At 37.5% G+C, this 26,953-nt stretch overlaps 2 protein-coding genes across 2 annotated transcripts; one reads left to right on the plus strand and one right to left on the minus strand.

Annotated features, from left to right (window-relative positions):
• Positions 1–1,636: 1,636 nt before the first annotated feature.
• On the minus strand, positions 1,637–18,605 carry glrx3 (glutaredoxin 3). The gene is made up of 11 exons (XM_026914510.3): positions 18,490–18,605; positions 16,941–17,049; positions 14,397–14,471; positions 12,049–12,250; positions 7,339–7,511; positions 6,425–6,486; positions 6,285–6,342; positions 4,044–4,096; positions 3,788–3,827; positions 3,108–3,200; positions 1,637–1,889 (listed from the first exon to the last, which is right to left on the minus strand). Exons 1-11 carry the CDS (start codon positions 18,552–18,554, stop codon positions 1,839–1,841), a joined length of 981 nt encoding a protein of 326 aa, XP_026770311.1. The 5' UTR covers positions 18,555–18,605; the 3' UTR covers positions 1,637–1,838.
• A 1,518-nt stretch (positions 18,606–20,123) lies between these two features.
• Positions 20,124–26,315, plus strand: si:ch211-221j21.3 (uncharacterized). The gene is made up of 4 exons (XM_034309112.2): positions 20,124–20,575; positions 22,015–22,152; positions 23,673–23,723; positions 25,391–26,315. Exons 1-4 carry the CDS (start codon positions 20,495–20,497, stop codon positions 25,421–25,423), a joined length of 303 nt encoding a protein of 100 aa, XP_034165003.2. The 5' UTR covers positions 20,124–20,494; the 3' UTR covers positions 25,424–26,315.
• The last annotated feature ends 638 nt before the right edge of the window (positions 26,316–26,953 follow it).

Below are 26,953 nucleotides of genomic sequence, written 5' to 3' on the forward strand. Positions count from 1 at the left end.
ACTAAAACCCGGAAATAATTTCATTCTCTTTTAACTCAAAAACAAAACAAAATGTATTATGAAATGTGGAACAATGCTGTGGACTACTTTACCTTGACTGAGCAGTAACATGTGAATTATGTATATAACATGCTTCTGTGTTTACTCTTAATTTATTATTATTATTTTTTTTTTTAAAGAGAACCTGTAGGAAACCCATGCAAACACAGGGAGAACATGAGAAACTCTGACAATAATTTCAGACAGTAACTCGGAGCTCAGGATTGAACCAGGGACCCTGGAGCTGTGAGGCAGCAATGCCCGGCTCTGTGCCACCCTAAATATAAAAATATATATATATATATATATATATATATATATATATTTAAATGCACAGAGAAGTTCCTACTCATTGCACACAAGTGACAGATTAATGCGAAACTCACCACACACAGTTTCTGCTGGGATTACACTGCTGTCTGTGGAACTCGCTCACTTGGTGTTCATATATATAGGTGAACAAATTATATATATATGTGCACAGAATCATATTTATATTTATTTATGCTTTTACGCTTGCTGATCAGTAGGTCAGAAAGCAGCATGTATAATATGGAAAATTTTGGATTCAAAGTGATGGATCAGAATCCCTTTACAAACAAGCTGATGGAAAGAAGAAGCAGCCGAGTAAATATAGCTAACCTATAGATTACAGATTAGAGGGGGGGAAAACACTTAAATTCTACCCTTATTTATGAAACTATTTATGAAAGTTGACCCGTGTGAGATTGTAAGACTCCATAAAATGACCGAATTGACACCCTTATGGCTCAGGGTCCTGACTCTGGTTACCCTCAGTGTGGAGTATCACATTTTCTCTTTGTCCATGTGATTTCCTCCCACATCCCAAAAACATGCAGGGTCACTCCTCTACATTGCTTCCAAACGTGAATGAGTGTGTAAATGAAGATCCATTGCAGCCTCGATCAGGATAAAGTGATTACTGAAGATGAACAAATTAATTAATCTAATAACTATATATATTTATCAGTTAACCAATGTTCATAATAGTCAATAATACTGAAATATACAGATGAATCTATCTGCAAAGGAGAGCTACCATATAATCATTATGAAGGCTCTTAAATTAATAAACAACTCTAAGCACTCAAGCATTCAAGACTATATTGGAGAGTGTGTTGAGTGTGTCGTACTACACTGTTCACAGTTTCCTCTTCAGCCCAACTGGCGTATCAGCGCGAGTGCAGTAATTACTGATGGTGCCACAGGTGCGAGTGTGTGCGTAAGAGCAAGAGGCTAACGGCTGCTCTGTGCTTGTGGCTCACAGCCAGATGAGGTGAGAGTCAGCCTCCCACTTGCCTGCTAATAAATATTTATGATTTGTTTATTCATAATAGTAGCTGAAGCTGACTGCAATCTGAACAGGTGAGAACGATGCAGTCGCGTCTCATCAGACTAGCTCGCTGTGTTTGCTGCATGAATACTGAGGGATATGTGGAGGTTTTGTGATTCCAAACACACACACTGACCCTTTTTATGAAGCATTAAACACACATTCCAGGCTAAAGAGATACCTCAAGCCTAATTTCAGAAATAAAACAGATTTGTGATTAAAATGAAGCCATTAAAACCTGCATTTAATTGAGATGACAGCTTTATTGGACTTTGTGACACATTTTGCCAACAGGCCTTAGACATTAATACAGCCATGTTAGTTCAGTGATCTCCTAAAAGACATGATTTGGTTGGAATATTGCTGTTCTGCTTCCTGTGACCTTTAGAACATAGTCTCCACAAACAGCAGCGAAAACTTCAGTGTAACTTGTTCCCATCTCCTCCTAATTCTCCCCTCGCAGCACTGACTCCAGCTCACCATTCTGTTTCAGCTCCTGGAAAACACATCATAGATCAGATTTATTAAAACATGTTCCAGTCTCCATTTGTGTTACTGCAGTTTTTTTTTTTTCACCCTGTTCACTCAGCTTTATGGTCAGATGGACCACAAGCACCATGTTGTTTCTACGTCATGTCTGCATTTACAATGTGTGAATTCAATTTATACACTATGAATACGAAAAATAAGAAAATTATAGTAAAGTAAGCTTTAAAGCCTGGAATACACTGTATGATTTTATAAATGTTATTCTTTGGTGATAAGGTTATAACTTACAATGTTTGAATCAGTTTTTATGTACAGCCAAAGCATATAATTTATATGCCTAACTGACAAGCCACAACTTAAACATAAAATATGGACATTTGAAACATTTATGTGAAACATAAACCACTATGCACAGCTGTCTTTGGGGGAAAAAAAAAAAAAAAGTCGAGAAAACAGCATGTGGCTTATGGTAACAAACAAACAAATAAATAAATAACAATGGGAAGGTGTGGACCCAATACATATTGTGTATGTTACAGAAAGAATTGGAGGTAAGCTACGCCTTGACTACTCTGGGGTTGTGTGCATGAAATCAGTTCATAAAACTGCTCAAACTGGCAGAATTTCATCTGATGGTATGGCAACTCTATCCTAGAATGTAAATTGGGCATCACTACATCCTCACACTCACGTCAAATTATGGTCCGTAAAAATTTGGCCAAACTTTATGGGTTTATGGCCTCATATCCTACACTGCCTACACTGCACTGCTTCAAACTGTTAATATCTTTTCATATGTGGGATTTTCTTGCCCTCTTATGGACACACAGTGATAGTGCAGCCAGATTTTCTACATGAGGAGGAAGAAGAGGAGGAGGAAGAAGACGGCCTTCATTTGTTACATACACAGTACAGCACAGTGAAATTCTCTTCTTCACATATCCCACGTTGTTAGGAAGCTGGGGTCAGAGTGCAGGGACAGCCATGATACGGCTCCCCTAGAGCAGAGAAGGTTAAGGGCTTTGCTCAAGGGCTAAACAGTGGCAGTGCCTGAACCCCCGACCTTCTGTTCAGTAACGCAGAGCCTTAAGTGCTTTCCTTGTGTGTTATGCACTGATCAAATAATATTTAAAATGAATAACATTCTACAAATAACACTAATGTTCACAATTGCTATTAATTATTAGTGCCATGTTTCTGTGCAGGTGAGCCTGTGATTAGTCACCTTGATGATATCTAGGCCTCCGATGAGTTCTCCTTTTACGTAGAGCTGTGGGTACGTGGGCCAGTTGGAATATGTCTTTAAGCCCTGCCTAACCTGCAGAGACACACAACAACAAAAAAAATAAAGTTATAGTGGAATTACAGTATAATACTAGACAGCCTGACTTTAGAAAACACCTTTACATTGATAGGTTTTTCATTTCCTGATTAGCTGTGATGCTGCATTTGACTAAAACGTAGTCGTAACTCCAACTAGGAAAACCCAAAGAAAACGCCCCTCAACTCTGAATTCCTACTCGTCTCCTCACATCAGAGTTCAGCAAGTGACATCAAATCAACATGGCTGCTCACACCGTCAACAGTAAACAAAGTGGCACCTCTTACCTTTAAATGAGTTATGCTGTATATACTGTTCGCTTTAGATCAATCAACATCCAGACATATTCAATTAAGTCCAACACTGGCTGGACAGTTCGCTGTTTTGAGAAGGTAAATATACATCACTCATCATGGCTGGCTGGCTAGCTTCTTGCTAACAAAAGATGAACATGGCGTCAATGGTTTTTCCCTGATTTTGTAGTCCGAACACCATTTCCGACTTTTGTAAGTCAAATGCAGCATGATGCATGTAAAATGATCAGGAAACACTATTGCTAGAGGGCATAAACTATTTTGCTCTACCTCTTCATCTTGAAGAATATCAAAGGTCTCATATTCAACCCTGTAAATAAAAAAAGAAAAAAAAATAATCACTCATGCCAATGACATTTACACAGCAAAATAAATTACATTATTGAGCATATTTTCTAGATACATAAATCAATATTTATGCTGCTTCAGTAATGCATTAGGCATTAACAAACAACATATAGTGTAAAGAAAATGAGTCTTACCGTCTGGAAAATATGTAGATATATGAAGTTGTAAAAGGTCTTACCCGATGCCATTCATTATTTCAAGTATCTGACGGCTGAATCCACATTTGGCTCCCTAAATATTCATGAACACACATTAGGAAAAGAGCGCAAACACATGTAAATGCAAAGGAGTGCAAAGTGCAGAGAGCATAGCAATTAGAGGAAGCAGGCATTTAATCTGCAGTCTCTCCCTGAAGAGCCACTCCACTGGTAAGTCTATTATTTAAAAAGAAAAAAGAAAAAAAAAAAACTCTCTATATTATTTTCAAATATGGTGAATTCTTCAGACTACAGGCTTCATACCAAAACAGCATTTAGCAACTTTGAAATGTAAAGTCTGTAAAATCTAGTCTTTAGATTCCACTGATACTCAACAAGAAGAAAAGGGAGGAAGGAAGGAGAGAGAGACGGGGAGAGACAGACAGACCGAGAGAGAAAGCGATGTCTCAGGAGGGCCAGTTTAAAACTCCTTGAAAGAACTGCTTTCATGTGGGAGCTGCAGAAATCAATAATGATATGAAGTGAGAGGTGAGTGGTCTTGGAGATTTTTTTCTCCCCTATTAGAGATGGGGAACCCCAGCGTTCACCCGACATCGATTTCCTGCGCTTCCCAGTTTTTCAGACAACCTCCCTAAATGTATGCTAATGTCTCCTTTACAGTCTTCTTGTTAAGTCATTTTCAGGAGAAAGTGATACATACTGAGAAAGCGAGAGAGGGAGAATCTCAGACCTTTGCATTGGTTCTTGGTGTCATCCATTTTTTGGGGGTATGTTTGCTAGTTGTTTTCCACTGACATGCTGCCAGAAGTGGTTTCAGAGCCAGTAGCTAGATGCTTTTTAAAAAAAAAAAAAAAAAAAAAAAAAAAAAAAGTTCCATCTAGAACTGTATGGCCTGGTTCACACCCGGAGACCGAGAAGGTCACTGCAAAACACTGATTTTGTGTTTCTTTAACCCATTTTTGTGGTGATTTGGAATTATGTTTGGCTCATTGTTTTGTTGAAAGCTTTACGGCCAAGTCTGTACCTCCTGGCACAGGCAACCAGATTTGGTGCTGAAATATTGTGCTACTTAGCAGAATTCACAATGTCATCAATCTTCACAAGAGCTGCTGATCCACCTGCCACCAAACAGCCCCGAAGCATTACTGATCCACCAGCACATTTTTTTTTTTTTTTTTTTTTTTTTTTTTTTACTGGGTGCAGTCTGAGCAAATGAAAAATAATGACACTTTGTTTTCATTCATTTAAAATATTCCTTAGGGGTGCCAATAATTCTTCCAGGCTTCTCACCTCTTTCTATCTCACCTGCCAGTTGAATTCCTCGAACGAAAACTAGCACATAAATAATTAGCATTATTTCTTCTTTATTTGCTAGCTATTGTGCTTATAAATGAAGTCACTGCATTCCAGCGTCACTAAAATTCTTTAAAAATCTAGTGTCCCGTACGATTCCTGGACATTTGACCCAGAATACTTCAATTCAAGGCTTGTTTTAAATAAACAAGCATTTCATCAGATTATATTTTTATTAAGGTTAATCGGTTTATTAAGGTTTATTAAGGTTAAACATTAACCGCAGAGCTGGAGGTGAAGCTGTCTTTCTAGCCTATCGGTGCAAATCACACACGCCTCCCAACCATGCCGATAAAAGCAAAACTGCTTATCTTTCAGTAACTTTTATATATTTGATAGGTTTAGCTCCCAATATGGAGGACTGCGAGTTGTGAGCAGCTCCTAACTAATTGCTCAAAGGCATGTCAGTTATGAGATCAAGAAAAAGCATTCAAGGAATTGCCACATATCATCGACAACAAAAAAAATTGATATTGATTTGAATTCCATTTATCTGTCAGTCACATTCTGCACCAGTTTATTCTGAGTGCTTTTTTACAAATCTGGAGCAGGATGCGTTATGCACTCGAAGAAAGCGAGCCAGTGAGGCAAAATAGTCGGCAATGATTTCTTTTAAAACACAGTAGATGACTCCATGTGCAGAAGACGAGAGCGCAGTGATTAACGGCTCCTCTGACAGACGTATATGCGTACACGTATACTGTGAACGTGGACAAGGTGACTACTAATACAGCACATTTTCCTTCTCTTCCTTTCTTATAAATAAAGTCAAATATTAATAAATAATGTCAAGAAATAAGATCTGATTTTTATGGCATGGGAAGTGTACTTGGATGTTCATTAATATACCTGGATGATGAAAACAGCTGAATTTGTGATTAGACATAAGCAGGTTTGACGTTCCTCACCTCTTTGTTTCCTTTCATAAAGAGCATGACAGGACATTTGTTGATCAGAGACTTCAACCTGTTGTGAGATTAAAATCTTTCAATATTCAGACAGTTACACATGAGTTGTGTGTGTGTGTGTGTGTGTGTGTGTGTGTTACCTCTGTTCCAGTGAGACAGTTTTGGGACAGGTATTTTCAAGCTCGCCTGATTCAGCCAGCTCCTACATTACACACAATGACACATAATTAAAATTTAAACTGGCACTCACACACTGACACACACAAACACAGACACTCAGACAGACACACACACACCTTAGTGGCACCCTGCAGAGTTTATTTTTCATTCAGTGGAGGTTAAGTGACTTTTAAAGAGGAAGGGAAAAGTTCTCAAGGAGTGGAAGTAAATGTCAAAGAGAAAACTTGAGTAAACAGCTGTTAGCTAATCCACTGCTCTCTCTTAGCAGGGTCACACTAAAGCAGACGAAGCCTGAAGTGACTGTAGTCATACAGTCAGCTAAACAAACTGAACAGGACTGCAGCAATCAGTCAAAAATAAAGACTATGAAATATTGCCTACAGACATTTTTCTTGTTGACCAGATATCTAATTCATGGCATTTTTTAAAAATTTAAATATTAGTTATATCTAGTTACAGTGTGAATATACACTTATTTAATGTCTATCTATTTTCGAGGTGCATTTTTTTCAACTCTACAGCTCTGACTAGCTGTCAGTGCTAATGCCTTTTAAGACAAGTACTATGTGTAATTAAAGTGATGCTTTAAATTCGCAACTTAAGTTTGCTAAAAGAAATGTTAAATTTTCTATAAACAGGAAAATTGTCTATAGGTGATTAAAAAAAAAAGAAAAGAAAAAGATTATAGAAATCATATCAAGTTCAGTTGCAGTCTGGAACCAGCCATTAGTAATAACGCACAGTATTCTCTGTCCATAACACTTATGCATGCTCATATAGACGACTGACTACGCTGAAATTTTTGAGGGAACAATGCAACTGCTATGAAATTTATTCATGTTTTCTAGAATTTTCACTAGGCAAACTGTCTCACCTTGATGATGTCGAGCCCTCCAATCAGCTCTCCTTTAACATACACCTGAGGATAAGTGGGCCAGTTGGAGTACGTCTTCAGCCCCTGCCGGACCTCCTCATCAGACAGGATATCAAAGCTGCTGTACTGAACGCTGTGGTCCTTTAAAATCTGGACAATCTGCTTGCTGAAGCCTGCAACCCAAAAAGCAGAACACGCACTATAATTTAACACAGCATTTGCTTAAAGTTACAATGTTTGATTCAACATATTGCAGAGAAAATATGTGACCTTAATCTGACTAAATATCACAAATTCTGCAATGATGTCTATGCTTGTTACATTTTCCTGCTAAATTCAATGGAACACTTGTTTTCTTTTAGCCAGCACACCTATCTGGAAACAGTGCAAATGTGTTGGTATCTAAAATGACCATACTTGTATATTGTCATCTTGTCTCAAAGGTAGCGAAATAACGTGAATGTATTAATGCAGACTCTTGATATTTTCCATAAGTTACTCATCAGAGTTATTAATTACTCACTAACCCTAGGCCAAGGAGTATAAAGCCAGAAAGTGTAAAGTCTAAAACTATTTTCATGATTACCTGTGTGCGCGCACAGCTGCTACACAAACAGCTGCATTGCTGGAAAATATGCGTGTTTTTCATCAGATATCATACAAATAAGGGTAACTGAGCACAAGCTCATTTAGCGTTTGTGTTTTTGTCATAAGTCCACATAGTTAAAATAAAGTATGATGCTGCTTCAAGGCTTAATGTCAGTGAAATGGAGCTCAAATCCCCAAGCCACAATGAGCTGGATGATTTTAAATGGATGAAACACACAGCAGGATAATCCTGTCCTTGGTTATTTTACCAGCAGCTGAAGAGTCTGATTCAGCCTTCTATTTATTGTGATCTGATCTGGGATGAATCTGACAACACCTCAGAGCAGTGGAAAGGCACTGGGTGGCATCTTGGCTAGCTCAGAAATGCAAAGAGGCGCTGTGATAGGACGGGCAATAAAAGAAATTCTACTGAACTAATCTCAAAGACAACAGACGAGCCATTTACTGTAGGCACAGGACTTCTGATGATAACATCAATAACGTCTCAATATATAGTGACGTATGAACGAATTAAAATAATTACTGGTTTATCTTATAAATAAAAATGAAACATTATGTTTATGGCATAGAAATGAGGGAGATAGAAAAGAGAAAGAAGGAAGAGAGATAAGGAAGCATTCAGAATGGATAAGCAGCAAACAACAGGAATAATAAAAGAAAGGAAGAAAACCAAGTTAAAAAAACAAGAGAAAACATGAGAGATTCGTGTATGTAAGGTGATGTGCGAGGTCCATGTAAAGCCCTGCAGTGAAATACCTATTCGGGGTTCTCCGCACTCACTTGGGAATTCATTATAAACCAGCTGCAGGCGGCTCACTAACGCTCATGCAGTTGGCAGTATATTAATTGTTTCTATTAGAGCAGGCAAACACGCGGTCCAGCTGCCTTCTGTGGCTCTAGGCTAGCTCGAGCAGACACGCTGGATTGATTGCCCAGGTCCTTTCCCCACTCTCATTCATCCCTGTAGGGAAAGAGAAACGCTCGCTAGGCCCGACTCAGCTCCAGGAACAGAGCAACAATAAAGTCTCTCGTCTGCCTACAAGCACAGCCATGTTAGTACGCAAACACAAGGAAAGAAAGTATTTATAAAGATAAGCCCAACACAGAAGCAGGTAACCTTATAATTCAAAGTGGGAAGACAGTTTTCAAGTGCGTTTGCTGAGATCTTTGACGTTTAGCTCTCTCTTTGTATATGATGAACATGCTCGTAAAGCACACTCAAGTTTAAAACACTACAATTCGGTCTCAAAAGGCGTCACACTTCGCTATGAAACCTTCCCTCTTTTGGATAACGGCCAAGCGAGAGAGAACTTCAATCACGTACAGCATTATAAATTCCTCTGACTCTGACCCACCTATTGACACCTGGACCGGCTTTAAATAACACAGCCGTGCTGAGCAACAGGTTCCGCTTTGGATGTCACACACAAATAAATGCAGCAGATGCTTTTCATATAAAGCGGAGCTGGAGGAACTGGCAGCAGATGAAAGAGTGAAGCTGCTGAAAAAACTACTGCTTCAGTGCCAACGAGCTAAATGGTTCTTAGATTGTCTCCGAAAGAGAACAAGTACAGCAGACCTGTACTTTCAGCACTCGACTGTTTCCACGTCTCACATGGTAATTCTTCAAAAGTGCCTCAGTCCAATATGAAATATGTATTTTGAATTTTATTAGATAAAAGAGATATAGAGATTAAAAAGAAAAAAAAAGGAAAAAAAAAAAAAACTAAAGCAGACTTGTGTTAAAACGTTGAACCCTGTAAATAAACCAACATGCACACATACAGCTGTTATGAATAAAAATTCCCAGAAATTAGCAACTGATGTAAACCATGACATGACATATATGTACATTATTCCATTTCAAAAGAAGTAAATCTCTTCTGGGGTCTAACTTCTGCATTCAGGGTCAAATATTTTCCACGGATAGCAGAGCTTGTTCTTGGCACTGCTCGTTCACAATGTAGTCACATATGTTTAACGCACATGTACAGGACGTCCACAATAACATTGTAGGGCTGAAACAAATGATCATTACGATAGTCAATTCATATATCAATCATTTTTATTAATCAATTTATTTTTGATAATTTGTATTATTGTTATTTGGTAATATATACCAAACACCAAAATTAGTTAGTTAAAAATATTTCCAGAATTTCAATCGATTAATACAGAACAGTTAACTAGGCTTAGCTAAACTAACTACAATACAATATTATATTTAATCTGTCATGACATGAGAATATTATACTGATATTAGCCTGATTTATTTCATTACAAACAGTCAAATTCAAAATAAAGTCCAAATCTACTTGTTGTCTTCTTAACAAAAACATTTTGCTTGCCATGTATGCACGAGAGTAAATTATTTTCAATGTGTGGACGTGTGGAAGTCTAAAGATTTGGGACTGACTCTTAGTTGGCCAGTTAAAGTCCACTCAGTGATTTATGATGAATAAAACAAACAAACAGTGGACATTACCAAAAAAAAAAAAAAAAAATTACACGATGTATTCATCAAAGCTACTGAGTATTTGAACTACTTATGATTTAACTGTATTTGTTACTTCCAACATGAAGTGAAGTGACGTAGTGTGTGCCACAACATGCTTCCTAACATTTACCAACTAATCAATAATGAAATTCATTGCCACGTATCTTTTTATTTATTATCAAATTTTATTGATTACTTGTTGCAGCCTTACTTCTTTGCAGTACACATAAAGAGGCAGAGATAGTGTGAGGTTTTCATATCACTATTTGTTCTGTTCCCTTTCTTTTTCAGCCTGAGACACACACTGTACAATGGACATTGTCTGTGTCTAACAACGTACTTACAAAGCGCTTACAGTAAGATCTTCCCGATAGTATGAGCAACCTGGCAATTTAAAACTAGCAAAAGCATGTCCATTTTCACAGACATTTTCAAACCAGTTATCAAAAAGATCTACTCGATGACAAAACTGTTTACAAGCAATTCATTCTCCCTGAGAACACAAATCCCCCAAACAATTTTCCAGAATTCAAAACCACTTAATCACACTGGCGAAACTTTTACTGTGATAAGACATCATATTATGGGATTTTGTTTTCTATACTAGATACTCCTTGCAGTATTTAGAAACAGAACCACTTCCATTTTTGAGATTTTGTCTTTATCTCATTTTTTTTTCTTTTTTTCTAAGATTAACATAGAATTTACAGAATTTATATTGCTATAAACGCAGTATCCAACTCTGGGCCTCTGTCATGCCCATTTTAGTGCTCAGATTAGCTAGTTGGGGGGAAAAAAACTCTTCATTACTATTACATTCCAAATTTTATTGTGTCACAAATATTATATTATTGCATTCCATATTTTATTGTCTACCTGACAGCATGGCAGCATTTCCTTCGAAACTGTCGGATTAGGAATGCAAGTGAACCTGCTCTGTGGCGCACCATAATTTGTGAATGGACGTTCAGGAATAGGGATGAAGTAATTTAATGTATATAATTGTATCTATAATTAATTATGTACATAATTGTGTCTTTGACCCCATAAGAGAATACACTTTGGCTACAACACCCAGACACACAAAAGAAGGCTTTTAAAGATTATTTGTATTTGAAAACTAAGAGATTGGCCTTTTTTTTTAATTAATTACCTGGCTGAAATTTTTAAATTTCTCTTTTTTCTTATATATAACATTATACATAGTTATTCAATAACATTCAGCAATATAGTTATTACATCTGATAAGGATTTTCTGATAGATGAATTATTATTATTATTATTATTATTATTATTATTATTAAAAAATCTTTACAGAAATCAGACGGAACAAAAAAAAATGTATTCATCTTATTTATTAATCTTAATCTTTAAAGTGTATTTGTCTGGCCTTAGTTGAAGCAGACAATTCACATATATAAATAATCTGAACTCAAGAGTAAAACAGACCAGAATTTGGAGAAAAATACCTAAATCAACTTGGATGTGAAAGTGTTGCTCAGAAAATGCTACACTCTCCATTCTGCACACACAAACTCCCTCTTTTCACCTGTACTCTCCTCTAACTCGTGTGTGTGTGTGTGTGTGTGTGTGTGTGTTTTTACCACAGCGAGGTTCCTGGGGAGTTCCCTTCATGAAGAGCATGCAGGGTGCAGCGCTGATTAGTTTCTTGAGTCTCTCGTTAAGCTCCTCCTTAGGGGCGTCCCCTGGCCCTGCAGGCCCGCCCCCACTGGACGCCAGCCGCTGCACCTTATTGGTCAGCTCAGGGGCATGTGCGCCATCCAGCCTGTCAATCTTCTCGCCACCCTGAGGCCCACCCAAAATGAATAAATAAACAAAACGGTAACACACCACACATGGGGGTGAACACATCATTAATTTTTCACAGTGCTAGCCTGTTAGTTTAGATTGTGTGAAAGTGGGGTGAGATAGCGAGAATGATAGAGAGAGGGAAAGAGAGAGATTGCTCTGGCTCCTTCTGTGCAAACGACCAACTGGGCAGTGAGATGTGAGCGGGTTAACCTCTGATTATTTTAGATGATTCATCCTATCACCATGAGGCTCTTTAGCTCTAAGAGCACAATTTTTAAATTTATTTTCATGATGGCACTGACTCCTAGCTCTCCCATCACCAAGGGACAAGTGAAGAAAAAAAACTGAGCTTTATTTATTAAGTACAAACATATAACTACATTAACACAGTACTGATCTACTTCACGAAATGTTTTCATAGACAACATATTTAAATCAGGGTAAACTGAAAATATCCCACGTCACAGCTGGTTAGATAAGAGGGCACTTTTTCTTCGGAATCATGTGCAGTATCCAAAGCAGAAACCAGGAGGTTCAAGGGAACACTGCTTGTAAAATATATTATGCTAAAGTAAATGTTTAAATATGCTTGTATGAGTACACAGCTACATTAGGCTGAATACTGATTAATTATCATGCACGTTCACGCACTTCGCTGGTAGGCTTAAATCCTGCCTGTAGATCTTCAGATTAATAAAGTAAGCTCCCATGCTGCAACTAAGCTTTAAACAAAGCAAGTCGGGCTTATTACACTAATAAAATTGTTCTGTTCATTACTATAACATCTAGTCACATCACTGCCCAGACTACTATATATATATATATATATATATATATATATATATATATATATACATATATACACCTACATATACACACATACACACACACACACACACGTCATGTGCATATATGGGTTATATGAACTGCAGAACTTTATCGTTCTTATTTTTTTCCCCATAAACACCTTTATATTATAACAGCAAAGTAAGACTGTAATTCTATTTAATAACTTTCAATTGCACAAAAGACTAGAACCCATATCTTTTGTCCTAACACACTGGTTCCCAAAATAGGGGGCGTGACCCCATGTGAACTCGTCTGAATTACGAGAGAAACTCCTCTATCGTTTTATTCATTTATTTTACAAATTAATATTACATAATTAGATATTAGAAATATCAAAGATATTTTTGATATGTTACTGGGAGTTACATTCAGACAAGCCATTTTTAAATGAATAGTGTATGTGCTGTTTTAGTCTTTGTCTAGTCTTGACACACTTCACTAAGCATATGAGTTCATCAGTAAAAATGGACAAATTTTCCAGTCCATCTGCCTCTGCTAAACAAACTGGAGTTGTGTCTCAAATCGTATACTTATGTACTATTCTACAGCATTACTGAGTACTAATACTAACCCATTTTCCTATTATGGTTAGTGTTTGAATTTTAAAAACTCCAATGTAGCTGTCAAACCTACCGAAAGGTCTGTTTTGTATACCAATCTTCTTGAATTTCTAGATTAGTAAATCCTTTTGAATGTAAGGTCAGAGTTTTCGATTTGAGATGCAGCTCATTACAGCAATCACGACGACAGTGGAAAGTTTTCAGAGAAAAGAGCAGTTAAGTGCGTTTAACATTAGCATGCATAAATCATGCACTAATCATTTTACAGTTTGTGTTCTGAAATTTGAAAGGGATGTTTTGCGTCTGAAGTGCCAACTATAGTGGATGCCGTATTTAATACTCCAGATGTACATAAGATTCACAGGTGAGTGTGTGAACAATCCCGCCATGTCTTCTCTGCTTCACATCGGGCTGCACACCACTCCATCATGGACATTACTTTCCTATAGCACTTCCCACTAGACTGGTACTGAATATTCCATTGGTTTTTAGTCACTTGTGTTACACATATGAACATTACTAAGATAATAAAATGTTCAAATATTACAGTAGTCCTAAATTATAAACCTGGAATTAAAAAAACGTAAAGTGATCAAGGCTTGGGGTTGCAAAAAATTCATAATCTCCATTTGGGGTCGTCCTAACTACAATGATTTGTAATTACATACAGTTCAGGTACAACTTATAAATCACAGAGTACACAGTGTTCCTCTTTAAAAGTGAAATCATACCTTGAAAAAGAGGAAAGTAGGGACAGAGGTGATCTCGTACTTCTCAGACACGTCAGGCACCGCTTCAGCCTCCAGCTGTGAGAAAATAAAAGTGAGGAAAAATAGGAAAAAATCATTAATTTCTCATTTCCCTTCCACACCACTGCACTTTTTACACATTATCCTCAGTGCTTTCCTGTTGGGAAAGAAAGAGACTAAGAGAGTAAGAGAGTGAGAAGGAAATATAACCCACTACTGACCTACTAAATCAGTGATATTTAGCCACCAGATGTTGAAATCCATAAATCTCTGACCCATGTTATGTCATGATTGCAGTGGTTACCCTCTGCCCCTGCTCAGTACTTCTAAAAAGAATTTTAGGCTTCTAACAAGGTATGAAGGGCAGGATCACCGCTGACCAGCCAAAGCAGAACATGATTACTGATGCTAAAGCAGGACGATTTTATATTTGCTCATCTGGCTGACACTTTTATCAGACTTACAAATGAGACAGGATACAACTGAGCAGTTGATAGTTAAGGACCAAGCCACGGTGGATTGGTGGTGCTGGGATTTGAACTCCTGCCAATCAGCAGTCCAGAGATTTGACCACTGAGGATATATATTGTGTATTCAGAAAACATATCTTATGGTATTGTAATATGTGAATTTTGCCATATCATACACTTCTAACGGCCTGTATTTACATTCACTGCATGTCAATCAAAGTTATATGACAAAACGCATTCAATCGCTCCATAAAGAACAAGGCTAGACTACTTGGCCTAACTTCACAACGTGACAGGCGACAAGTGACCCTAGATGGATGAAAAGATCGCCTTCTAGTGGTCTTAATGGGCACAAAGCAGGCAAGCTTATACACAACCTCCTGTAAAATCCAAAGCAGAACTCTCTAGCACTCTCCACAGGAAGAAGAGGTGTTTTTGTCACTCATTATCTCTATGCAGCCAACTAATGATGAGGCAGTACAGTAAGAGACAGTAAACTTACCATTACATCTCACAGTGACTTTATAAAAGTGGAATGTAACGTAAATGTAATGTCACATGTAGTGTAGTAATTTTTTTATACCACCTAGCTCACTGCACATCCACACTGCAGTGAACAAAGGCTTAATGTTTTGTGCCATTTCTCATGTGTTTCATATGCAATTCAAATATTGCTCAAATAACGCTTTGAAAAATTCAAATAGCCATTCTGCCTGAAATGTCCATCCCTAGTGCTAAGTGGTACGAATCATACAAACCTACAGTATATAACTGCCTTCACATGTCAGTACAGAATCATTGGGCTTTATCAACCTGTGCATTACCAACAAACTGTATTTATGCTAATATGACTTAAACAACTGTACAGTATTTAAAAAAAAAAAAAAAAACATCTGTATATAATATATGTAGTCGTTTTCAGGATGTCCTTGCATCCGTGTGTCCGTTGGAGATTCTCTTTCACGCAATATCTTAAGAACAAGCGGCTGAATGTTTGTAGGATTTAAACAGAATTATAGTAGTAGTAAATCAGACATTTCCGAGTATTACTGAATAGTGATCACAAATTTGCCTGTCTGGCTTGATTATAGAATCATAACCGACCTTTTTGCTCACTGAGTAGTTGATGAGTTGTGTAATCTAGGCTGTGGATTAGCTGCAAGTTTGAAAGTTTTGCTGCATTCGAGTCGGCGCTCGGAATGACATCATTTTCAATCTCTGTGCATTCGAGGTACAAAGTGGGGAAAAAAAAAAAACAATGCAGTCTCCGTATCCATTGTTTGTTAGCAACAAGCTAGCCAGCTAACTATGATGAGTGATGTATATTTCTTCCTCGACCTGTGAACTGTGTAGTAACTGTTATAGATTTAACAAGCAAATATGGCTGTATGCTGATGAATCTAAAACAAATACTCGTATATATAGTATAACACATCTACAGGTAAGAGGTGCTACTTTATTTGTGCGTGATGCTGTGAGCAGCCTGTCGATTTGATGTTACACCCTGAACTAGGAGGAAATTGTAGTTGAGAAGACTATCCCGAGTCCACGAGTAGGAATTTCGAGTTGAGGGGCCGTTGGTTTTTTCCTGATTGGTGGTTGGGAAATACAAGTTACGACCTCTAGTCAAATCACATGTGACAATATGTAACACAGTATTTTAAGCCCTGTGTCAAAGTAAATGTAAAAACGATTGGGTGCTGCAAAACCAACAGAATTTCTGAGACACTTCTTGCCACATGACACACGTTGGTTTAACTCAGTGATTGAGCTTTGAAAAGCAAACAGTCAAATCTGGGTTTGATTAAACAGTGCAGTGTGAGATTGTCGCTCATCCTCTGAAGGTGATTAACTGCATGGTGGTACGGTAGTTAAACAGTATTGTTTCGAACCAGATTTGAAGTTCAATAAGTGCTGGACACAATGGTCAGTAATGTTCTGGTCCTTAAAGAAGAGAGGTTTTTAGAGTCTGGAACATTGCCAAACATTTAAGTTCCACACAGTTCTTTACTGAAATTCACCAACATGACTAAAATTCATGTGCCACTGAACGTACCTTGACAAACATGCTTTGTTTGTGCTCCTTGGCTAACTCCTCCATCACGTCGTTCATCTGAGAGCACTGGGGAGCCCATGGTGCATGGAAATGAACGACTGTGAGAGACCTGACAATAACAGAGAGGAAAGATCGCTGTATTAAGGTGATATTTATTGAATACTGAATATTGAATATTGAATACTGAATATTGTGTTGTGCATCACTGTTTTCTGCTGATACTGAAAATGACCATGCATGCCATTTTGCAAAAATAAATAAATAAATAACACTGAGACCAAAAAATAATCTGAAGCTAGGTTCGTGTTGTATGATGAGCTGAAAACAACCATAATCTAAATATAATTTTTCATTCTTGTTAGTAGTAAACTGTTCTGCTTGGTATCATTTAGCTCGTGTCTTTTGGGTGTTGTACTCGGTATCGGATTGGTTCATCCCTACATGCATCCATTCAGCAGTGTCTAAATGATTTCAGCCATGGTCTGCTGTTCCAGCTAGTTTGATCTGTTAACTACATAGCCTTTCATTTTGATGAACGCCTGGACTTTCTAAAACACATAACATGGGTAATGCAGTGGCTTTCAACATGGAGTCTGGAGAACCCCAGGGGTCCGTGACTTTATTATTATTATCATTATTATCATTATTATTATTGTGGTGGTGTAAATCACAACCTACATTCTCCTTCTCCTTATTATTATTATTAAGTCTTATTAAGATATTATATTTAGGGGTCCAAGCACCAAAGTCAGCTCAGACCTAATGTGATCAGGAATGTTTTCAGGAAAATTTTAAATAATGTTCATGAAATAAATCCATACTGAGGGGGTTCATGGAATTTATTTTACAGTTAAATGGATCCTTGGTTACAACATTTTTCATGCCACTGGTTTAATGCAACAAAAACAAGAACCATGTGACAGTAACTCTTTATATTTAGTTTATGGTGTCATTTTGGCAGGCCATCTTTATCAGCTGTTAGGTATAGTCCTGCTTCCTTACTACTTGACTAAACTGATATAAATTTAAAAAAAGGTTGAACGTGATCTAGCAGTCTGATCTACCAGTCTGTGGTTTGGCAGTTGCTAGCTCATCAGATCATGCTGGATTTTTCAGCAGGGATCCAGCAGCCCCTAAACCAGTCATCTTATCTAGAACAGCTAGAAACAGGGCAACCAACTAATTTCCTGATATTAAAAACCTCCGATACAGAATATTTTATATAAATAAAGCCTTAATGAGATACTAAACCTTCAGCTAAAAAGCTGAACGCTAACTTGGGCTCAATTTCAAATGCCTCCGTATTGGACACATTGTGCACTACACTAAATATAAGAACCATTATTTCATACCCTATCTAGTGGACTTATCTACTAAGTAATAACCCATTAGGGACTTAGCCATTGCTAGCTGCTACCGCGGTTGGAGCTTGTTAACTAACTAGATAACATTATATTTTCTTAAGATAATGAAAAATTGAGAAAGCTATTTAGAACTATCAGTTTATAATGATATGTAAGTCAAGTACACAACAGAAAATTTCACCGACCTGCCAGCCTTTTTTAACAAGTCCTCAAACTGCTGCGGCGTTTTAGCCTCCGTCAAGTTCGCCATGTTTCCAGTCTAATGTAGATGATTACCGAGTGACTCGTGCTCTCCCGTACTAGGCATTACTAATCGATAAAGCCTTTGCTAAACTGAAATGCTTTTCAATTGTAAACAGTGATACATTTTTAAAAGTTTCACAATTACAAATAAATTATGACTTATATGTTGTGGATTGCATTAACGTATGCATTCATGATATTATAATATGATCTGATATGAACAGCAGTATAATCCTGTCACACTGACAGACCTTTTGATTTCATTATCGCTGTTAAAGTATGCACCAGCAAAAATATGAAAACTACTGAATATCTCTCTCTCTTTTTTTTCTGTTCGTTTGGAATGGTTTGTAATGATTAATATGTCCTGTCCATCACACCCAAATGTGCTTGTTGAACATCCCATTTACGATTCAGTCCCCTTTGCTGTTATAATAAGCTCCACTCTTCTGGGAAGGCTTTCCACTAGATTTTGGAGCATGGCTGTGGGGATTTGTCCATTCAGCTACAAGAGCATTAGTGAGGACAGGAGGATTGGGGAGCAGTCAGTGTTCCAGTTCATCCCAAAGGTGTTCATTGGGGTTGAGATCAGGGCTCGGTGCAGGACCCTCGAGTTCTTCCACTCCAACTTTGGTAAACCTTGTCTTCATGGAGCTCGCTTTGTGCACAGGGGCATTGTCATGCTGGAACAGCTTGGGCTAGACTCCTTAGTTGCAGTGAAGGGAAATTTTAAATTTCCAACTTTGTGGCAGTGGTTTGAGGAAGACCCACATATGTGTGGGTCTTCCTCAAACCGCTGCCACAAAGTTGGAAACACAATTGTATAGGTTGTCTTTGCATGCTATAGCATTAAAATTTCCCTTTCCACAACATTTAGGCCTTATAGTGTAGGTTGATATCACAATGTGAAGAGTCTTATTGTTTTAACTGTGACTGATCATGGACACATATGAAGCATTTTTAATTAGATTGAAAGGCACAATTTAGGGATGGTCTATGACTGTAATTTTATGATAAAAGGCTTTGATTTAAAAGTGATGTAATGACCCTAAATGAGTTCATCATTCATCTTCTTTAAGCTCTTTATCCTGGTCAGGGTCTCGGTGGATCCGGGATCAATCCTGAGAGCACTGTGTTCCCAGGAGGAACAGCTTAAAAACATGCCCTTTTATTTGAGCTTTTGTCTAGTTTTAACTCTGTTGAATCATTTGACATTTTATGAGCAATTAAAATAATAAATTCACATCTGTACCTATAGAGTATAGAGTAATTATAGAGTAATTTGAAAGCAGATTTTTACATGAGCTTTAATAATAATAATAATAATAATAATAATAATAATAATAATAATAATAATAATGTATGTTGCTGTTTTTTAATTTAACTTTCATATATGGCCTGTATAACATAATCCTTATTTATAGTCTGTTAAAAAGTAACTTTTCTCTCTGCCACTTTAAATCCATTGCTTGCTCTTTCGCGCCAAAAACCAATAAAAAGACCCCATTTGAAATCATCCCGCCTTTTATTTCACAAGCTCTCACCTGATTGGTTGACGTGAGCGCGTCATGGAAGGTGGGAACAACAGCCGAAAATTGAACACAAGGAAGAAGTTCAGAATGGTGTACCGCGTCGATGCGGCGTATTGACTGCTCTCGGTGCTTTGGAGCTACAACAACGGTGCATTTCCGGTTGTTCTGAGAGCTCCAGGGGGTGTAATTTGGGAGAAAATTGATTCTGCGATTTGGGCTGCAGTGCATGCTTGTTAGTGTTTCTGAAAGGCAGTGTGGAGTGTGATTAGTTCTCACTGGTTGGGTTGGCTTGGCTTGGCTTGGCTTGGATTGGATTGGACTGTTCAGTTCAGCCTCCAGCCCTGGTGTCTAATACATAAAGGAAGTCTGACCTTGTTGAAGAGAGAGAGAGAGAGAGTGTGAGAAACCCTTCATCATGTCCATGGATTGTGTAAGTTCACTAGTGCACAGTAAGAGACAGAGGGAGGAAGAGCACAGCCAGTGGGACTGCCAGTCGGTAAATATGTCCTGTTTCATATCTCCACTAATTACTCAACCTGATAGTGAAGTATCTCTACCTGTCTCATTTAACTCAAAGACAGATCATAGTTAATATCTAAGGCTGAATCCCAAATTGCTCCCAACTCCCTAGTCAAGTGCACTACCTAGGGCAGGGTTTCTCAGCCAGAGACTCCTTTGTCCTTAAACTGTTTTTATTGCTTAATACTTTGAGCTATAAAGCTTTTTTTTTCTTTAAATCTCTGAACTTTCTTTCTTTATTAATGTTTGGATTAAACCCATGCAATTCAAGTAGTGACCAGGTAAACAGGCTAATGTAAGTTTTTGACATTGTTGGCCTCTACCACTGTAATAAATTTAGGAGGGAAAAAAAAAATATATATATATATATATATATATATATATATATATATATACATATATATATATATATTACTGTGGTGCTTCACAGACCCCACTTTGAAAACCATAAAGTAATGATATGTACATTTATATTCTATGTAGTGCACTATTTGTCTCTTTAAAAAAAGCTTCTTCCTAGCACCCCAAACAGGTCCTTGGTTTGTCCCGACTTCAGGACCCTTTAAATCTTTCTTTAAGATCCCTACAACAGAGGCTTTTCTTTCTTTTCATTCTTTTAATTTCTTTTCCTTTTTCCACTGACCCTCCTCCTGAACAACCCTTTTGTTTTTCTAAGAGTGTAGAGACATTTGCTGCGTCTCAATTCGCCTACCGTCCGTCCTAAATAGTATCCGAGATTAGAATTAGTGTGTCCCAAATCATAGTATACTGAAAAGAGTATCCCAAAGGTACCCGGATGGTCTACTATTTGTAAGTGTGGAACCGTGGACACTTTTTCAGCTAATATTACCCACAACTCCTTGCGGCAAGGGAGGGATTTTGCGATGGTTTGCTTCGCCGAATTCAAGGATGCATTTTAGACAGTTGTAAATGAAATGTGGAAAAATAAATCAAGGGAATGGTAAATTAACTTGTATAGTACAAATTATATAAAGAAAAATGCTGAAATGCAACGAGGAGTTTGTTTAGGGTGACAGTGTTCTCTTCCGGGCAACAACGTTCTCTTCCGTTACATGACGTATTACTATGTCCCAGTACTTGCATACTCTTTTGCTACACACTCAAAAGTATGTACTTTTTCTTCACAAAAAGAGTACATAGTTTTAGAGAATAGTATAAGCAGGAGAACTGAGACGCAGGGATTGTATCTAGCCAGTCATATATTTTGTACTCCACTGCACTGCCCTTGACTCTGACCTACTATTGAGTACTATTATTAGCAGACATAAATTATAACTGAGAGAGTGTTACACTGCTGTAGGCCTACAGAATGCCTTTCACTTGTTGATGTTAATTTGTTGTTTATTACTGAACCACATGCATTTTCCGTGTGTTTCATTGTCTTCCCTCTCTAAGAAAAGAGCATGCACTGGATTGGGAAGATGCATCGAGGTCAGATGTGATGTTGTGATGGACAGCACAATGGACTCATGGGACACGCCACAAGCTGGCCATCAAAACAGCGCCGGTGCAGATCACCACGTCACCACAATGGTAAGAATGTCGACCTTGGCTTGTTGCTTTACTGGCTGTTTTACAGTGTTTAGAAAGCACGTGGGAAACTCTGAGTCACTAGTACAAAGTACTGAGAGAACAGTCATAAAAATGACTTACAATAGAGATGTGCAGTGTCTCAAGAGCTAAAGTGGTTCAGTAACGTGAGTGGACTTGGTAAAATATTTAATCATTGTCATTCTTATTTGCTTCATGTTTTTAATGATCATTAAGAAAGCAAGGCCGGTGTAAAACAATGATACCTCTAAGGCTAAACTGTACTGTACAGGACTGCTTATTAGGGGTGCGCAATATGTCAGAAATATCATATCACGATATTTGAAGACATTTCTGTGATATAAAATATAGGATTGCTAATAAAAAAAAAAAAAATACACCTTTAAGAAGCTCAGTGATACTTATATAGTATGTCTACAAAAATAAATGAACATTGAAAAGCAGGAGGAAAAATAATCTATAAAAAAATTAACATTTTTTATTTGAAAGATCCAAAACAGTAGAAAACATTAAGATTAAATCAAGAGCTTCATGAGTATATAATTGCTAATTTATATAATAATAAAAAAAAATTCAAAAAAGGTTTTGTGACATCAGTTATCACGATGTCAATATTATATCGTCCAGCTCTACTGCTTAACATATTTTTTTGTTAATCATTTATTGTAATGTTGGCCTTTACAGTACTCACATCTTGAACCCTGTAGGATGAAAGTGAGCACCTACAAGTAACTTATATATATTACAAGGCAAGGTTCTCTGGTTTCCTTCCACATCCCTAAAACATGCCAGTAGGTGGACTGTCTATGCCAAATTGCCCCTAGGTGTGAATGAGTGAGTGTGCCCTGTGATAGACCCGTATTCCATCCAGCATGTATTCCCCCCTCTTCTGTCTATAATGTGAACTGCAATTGCAGCGACAAGCCAGACCTTACCCTCCAACTGACTTTAAACTTGTATGCATCATCAACCTTAGTAATTCTGTTCTGTTTGGAGACGGAGCTCATTTCTGGTCCAGAAAACATTATATTAAAAAAAAAAAAAGCTAGCTAGACCCTGTCATGGAAATATTTTAAATGGCAGTTTTGCTGAAGTATATTTAGAATGATATGGTTGGTGTAGATCTGGTAACACTCTTAAACTTTACAAACGAAATACTCCGCTGTTGCTGCTTCCAAGTCTGGATGAAAACAGTGGAAGGTTGGTCTTCTGCCGAGGGGCTGTAAAACCAAACCTAGGAAACCACCCTGGAATGCCAAGAAGTGCCACACTTGAATGCCAAGCATGGAGAAGTATTTTTTTGAAATCTAGTGGCATCCATAGCAACGTACTGGCTCCAAGGTGACCCTCATTCAACGCTCAGTAGGGATCAGAACAAAAGACAAACTGCCCCTTTAACTGATAAACAACACAGGACAAAGTCTATGTTAGGGTCAGTGTATTTACAGGTATTGTCACTGTGAAACTAACTTTCAGTTGTGTATGTGTGAACTTTTCTGCAGGTTCATGGCACAGCTCAGCAATCCTGTCCCAGGTGCATGGCAGGAGAACCGGTGAGCTTTAGCACTTTTGTTTAGTTTTTATCTTTTTTATCTCTTTGACAAGGACAAGGTGAGGCTGTAATCCTTGTGTAACACTAGCATTATGGTGGTAGAGTCTGCTGGTAACTAACAAGTATTAATACATACACAAACACACAAAGAGTGGTTATGTTTATGTAAGATCTGTATGATCTCATGCTGATTAAACTGCTTATATGGATCCTAAACTGGACACTCTGTAGACTGTCTCTGTTTATATGTACATTGCATGTAATGCAGTACAAATGTATGCAAATACAGAGAACAGGCTTTAATGTCAGTGTTACCATAACAACAAGGAATGTGTGCGTCCAGTGTGTTAAGTTTTTAATCATGCTTGTATTTTTAAGACGTTTTAACTGATTTCCATCACAGGTCTAACCACTTCCCAGTTTGATTATTGAACAGAAAGTGAGAAGAACAGTTTGTGACTGCAGCAAATTGCTCAGTGTTTCATATTTGCACATTCAAGAGCAAGAACGCTTTGGTTGTTGCATGAAAATAACATTAAATGCACACATTAAAGATGATATAACGCTTTCACGTATCTTCTAATTTTACAAATATTAAAAGCCATTGAAAAAATGCACAAGAAATATATACACTATACTGTATGGCCAAGGTTTGTGGACACGTGACCATCACACCCATATGTGGTTCTTCCCCAAACTGTTGCCACAATGTCATAAGTACATAATTGTATAGGATGTCTTTGTGTATGCTCTAGCATTACACTTTCCCTTCACTGGAACTAAGAGGCCCAAACCTGTTCCAGCATGATAATGCCTCTGTGCACAAAGCGAGGTCCATGAAGACAAGGTTTGCCAAAGTTGGAGTGGAAGAACTCAAGTGTCCTGCACAAAGCCCTGACCTCAACCCCACTGAACACCTTTGGGATGACCAGTAACATTGACTACACCCCCGACCTCCTCAGTCTACATCAGTGCCTAACCTCACTAATGCTCCTGTGGCTGAATGAGCAAATCCCCACAGCCATGATTCAAGAAAATCTAGTGGAAAGCCTTCCCAGAAGAGTGGGGGTTATTATAACAGCAAAGGGGACTAAATCTGAAATGGGATGTTCAACAAGCACATATAATGCGATGGTCATGTGTCCACATACTTTTGGCCATGTAATGTAGATTATGTGCAAGTTCTACATCCTTGCTGAATGTCAGATGCCAAGCTACCGGATACCACATGCAGATTCTGATATTAAAAGTCAAGACTTACATTAATATTATTGTACCATTTCACAAATTATTAAAAGGATTATCCACCTCATTTGATCAGATGTTTACTCGTTGAATTATTAGCGGATTATTAGGCTGAATGTAAGTGGAACTATTGCAAACTTTTATTTTGAAATTGCCAGCAGCATAAATGTCTGGAATCCGATGACTTTGGGAATTTCTCACTTTTAGAAAATCAATGCAAGTTCATGACAATAAAGAAATGCACATTTGAAGCACTTTACCTGCAGGCCGGAGCGCCTAGCGTCTGATCTCGCCGCTGCGCTCCTTTGATCCGTCTTAGCCGAAGTCAGCATATATGAATATCAATCGCAAAGGGTTAATGAACATAACATGCACAACGGTGACCTGTGTCACATCAATGTTTGCTCTGTGTGTCTCTCTCAGGGCCATATAAATCATATCATGCAGAGGTATTGATCACAAGGTCAGACAGGTCCTGGAGAGGATGAATAAGGAAGCAGACTGCATGGATCGCTGGGAGTGGAGGAACAGCCTGCACTTTGGCCAGTTCATATCACAACACATTTTGTGCCTTATTTATAACCACAAGTACTCAAGTTCTCAGTTCTAATGTAGCCTGTGGGTTTTTTTTTCTTTTCTGCTTTTTTTTTTTTTTTTTTTTTTTTTTTTTTAAATATCAGCACTTAAATGACTGCTGATCTAATAGAAGGGCTGGCCACAGGTAATTACTAGTAATTTCAGGTTATCACATTCAATATGAATGCTAGTTTAGATACTACTACAGTGTAGTTTGCAGGGCATTCACTGATGATTTGTAGAAAGCTGTATTTCTATTCATTTGTGTATTTAGTGTAGACTGAATGCGTTCCAGATTATTACTATGTCTTGCTTTTTCAAAAGTATTGTACAACACAATGCAATGAAATTTTTAGATGATTTTGTAGAATCAAATGTTTCAAAGGGAATGTTTTATTTAAAAAGATAATACTCATTTACATTGTCTTGGTTTTAAAACTTCCATTATATTGGTTGTACAATGTATAAGATTGTACTGTTTGTATCTAGAGATTTTTCCTTGTAAAATCAGGCAAGCAGTTAAAAATTGCACTGAAATCCATTATGTAATTATAAAGGCTGTTTTTCTTTCTTTCATTTTTTAAAAAAAAATATTTTTAACATTTAACATTTCCCTGTTTCAAATGCTGTTGCCTGAATAATTTCTTGTGAACATGAGGGGGAAAATCACGGATTTCTTTCTTTCTTTTTCTTTTTATTATTATTATTATTTTTTGTACCAACTTAGTAATTATGTAACACTTTACATAAAGTCTAATTTGATTCACAGGTTGTTTGCTGTTTATACAGTGTATGTTAGTTTTGGTGTCAGAATTCCATGCACAGCAACAGTTATACACTCAAAAAGGTCCCTCAGTGATAGTTATAACTTGTAAGGTGTTATGTAGCACCATTAAGGTTCCTTAAGAGGACAACTGAAGAACCTTTTTTTTGTTTTCTGAACATGTGCTTTCCACAATGAACACCAGGTGGTGCCATGACCCTCAGAACAGCCACCTACCTACACACTGCCATCCCCATTTAATTAATCACTACATTGCTCAGGCCTTATAGCAAGCTGAAATGCATAATCACAAATTATGATAACAAAAGATATCAGGCATGTTCAAATGAATTCCTCACAAGCCAACCTGCCTAGAGTTTGGCTTCTCTGTGATTTGTTCTGATAAATTGAATTTACATCTCATAAACTATGATTTAGTCTTCAAACAGGAAAAAGAAAATATACATTTGACTTTATTGTGGCACTGATGAAAGGCAAAGCTTTTTATCCGTATTCTCGGAGGAGATGTGCTTCTCAATTTGACATAAGCGTCTTTCATCCAATTTAGCCAGCTCGGTCTAGTGCCGGTCTACGTTTTATGACTCCCTCATAAAATAGCCCTCCCATTCCACAGACTTATAATGCTG

The sequence above is a fragment of the Pangasianodon hypophthalmus genome, chromosome 12 (assembly GCF_027358585.1).
Source record: "Pangasianodon hypophthalmus isolate fPanHyp1 chromosome 12, fPanHyp1.pri, whole genome shotgun sequence".
Lineage (NCBI taxonomy): Eukaryota > Metazoa > Chordata > Actinopteri > Siluriformes > Pangasiidae > Pangasianodon > Pangasianodon hypophthalmus.

What these genes read in the sequence shown, in the direction of transcription:
- glrx3 (XM_026914510.3), bottom strand. Translation starts at nt 18,554, where the DNA reads ATGGCGAACTTGACGGAGGCTAAAACGCCGCAGCAGTTTGAGGACTTG. An exon ending in CTACTTTCCTCTTTTTCAAG is followed by an intron (nt 12,251 to 14,396) that starts GTATGATTTCAC and finishes GGTGGGCCTCAG; the next exon opens with GGTGGCGAGAAGATTGACAG. An exon ending in TTATGAAAGGAAACAAAGAG is followed by an intron (nt 4,097 to 6,284) that starts GTGAGGAACGTC and finishes ATGAATATTTAG; the next exon opens with GGAGCCAAATGTGGATTCAG.
- si:ch211-221j21.3 (XM_034309112.2), top strand. Translation starts at nt 20,495, where the DNA reads ATGTCCATGGATTGTGTAAGTTCACTAGTGCACAGTAAGAGACAGAGG. An exon ending in GCCAGTGGGACTGCCAGTCG is followed by an intron (nt 20,576 to 22,014) that starts GTAAATATGTCC and finishes TCCCTCTCTAAG; the next exon opens with AAAAGAGCATGCACTGGATT. An exon ending in GGTGCATGGCAGGAGAACCG is followed by an intron (nt 23,724 to 25,390) that starts GTGAGCTTTAGC and finishes TGTCTCTCTCAG; the next exon opens with GGCCATATAAATCATATCAT.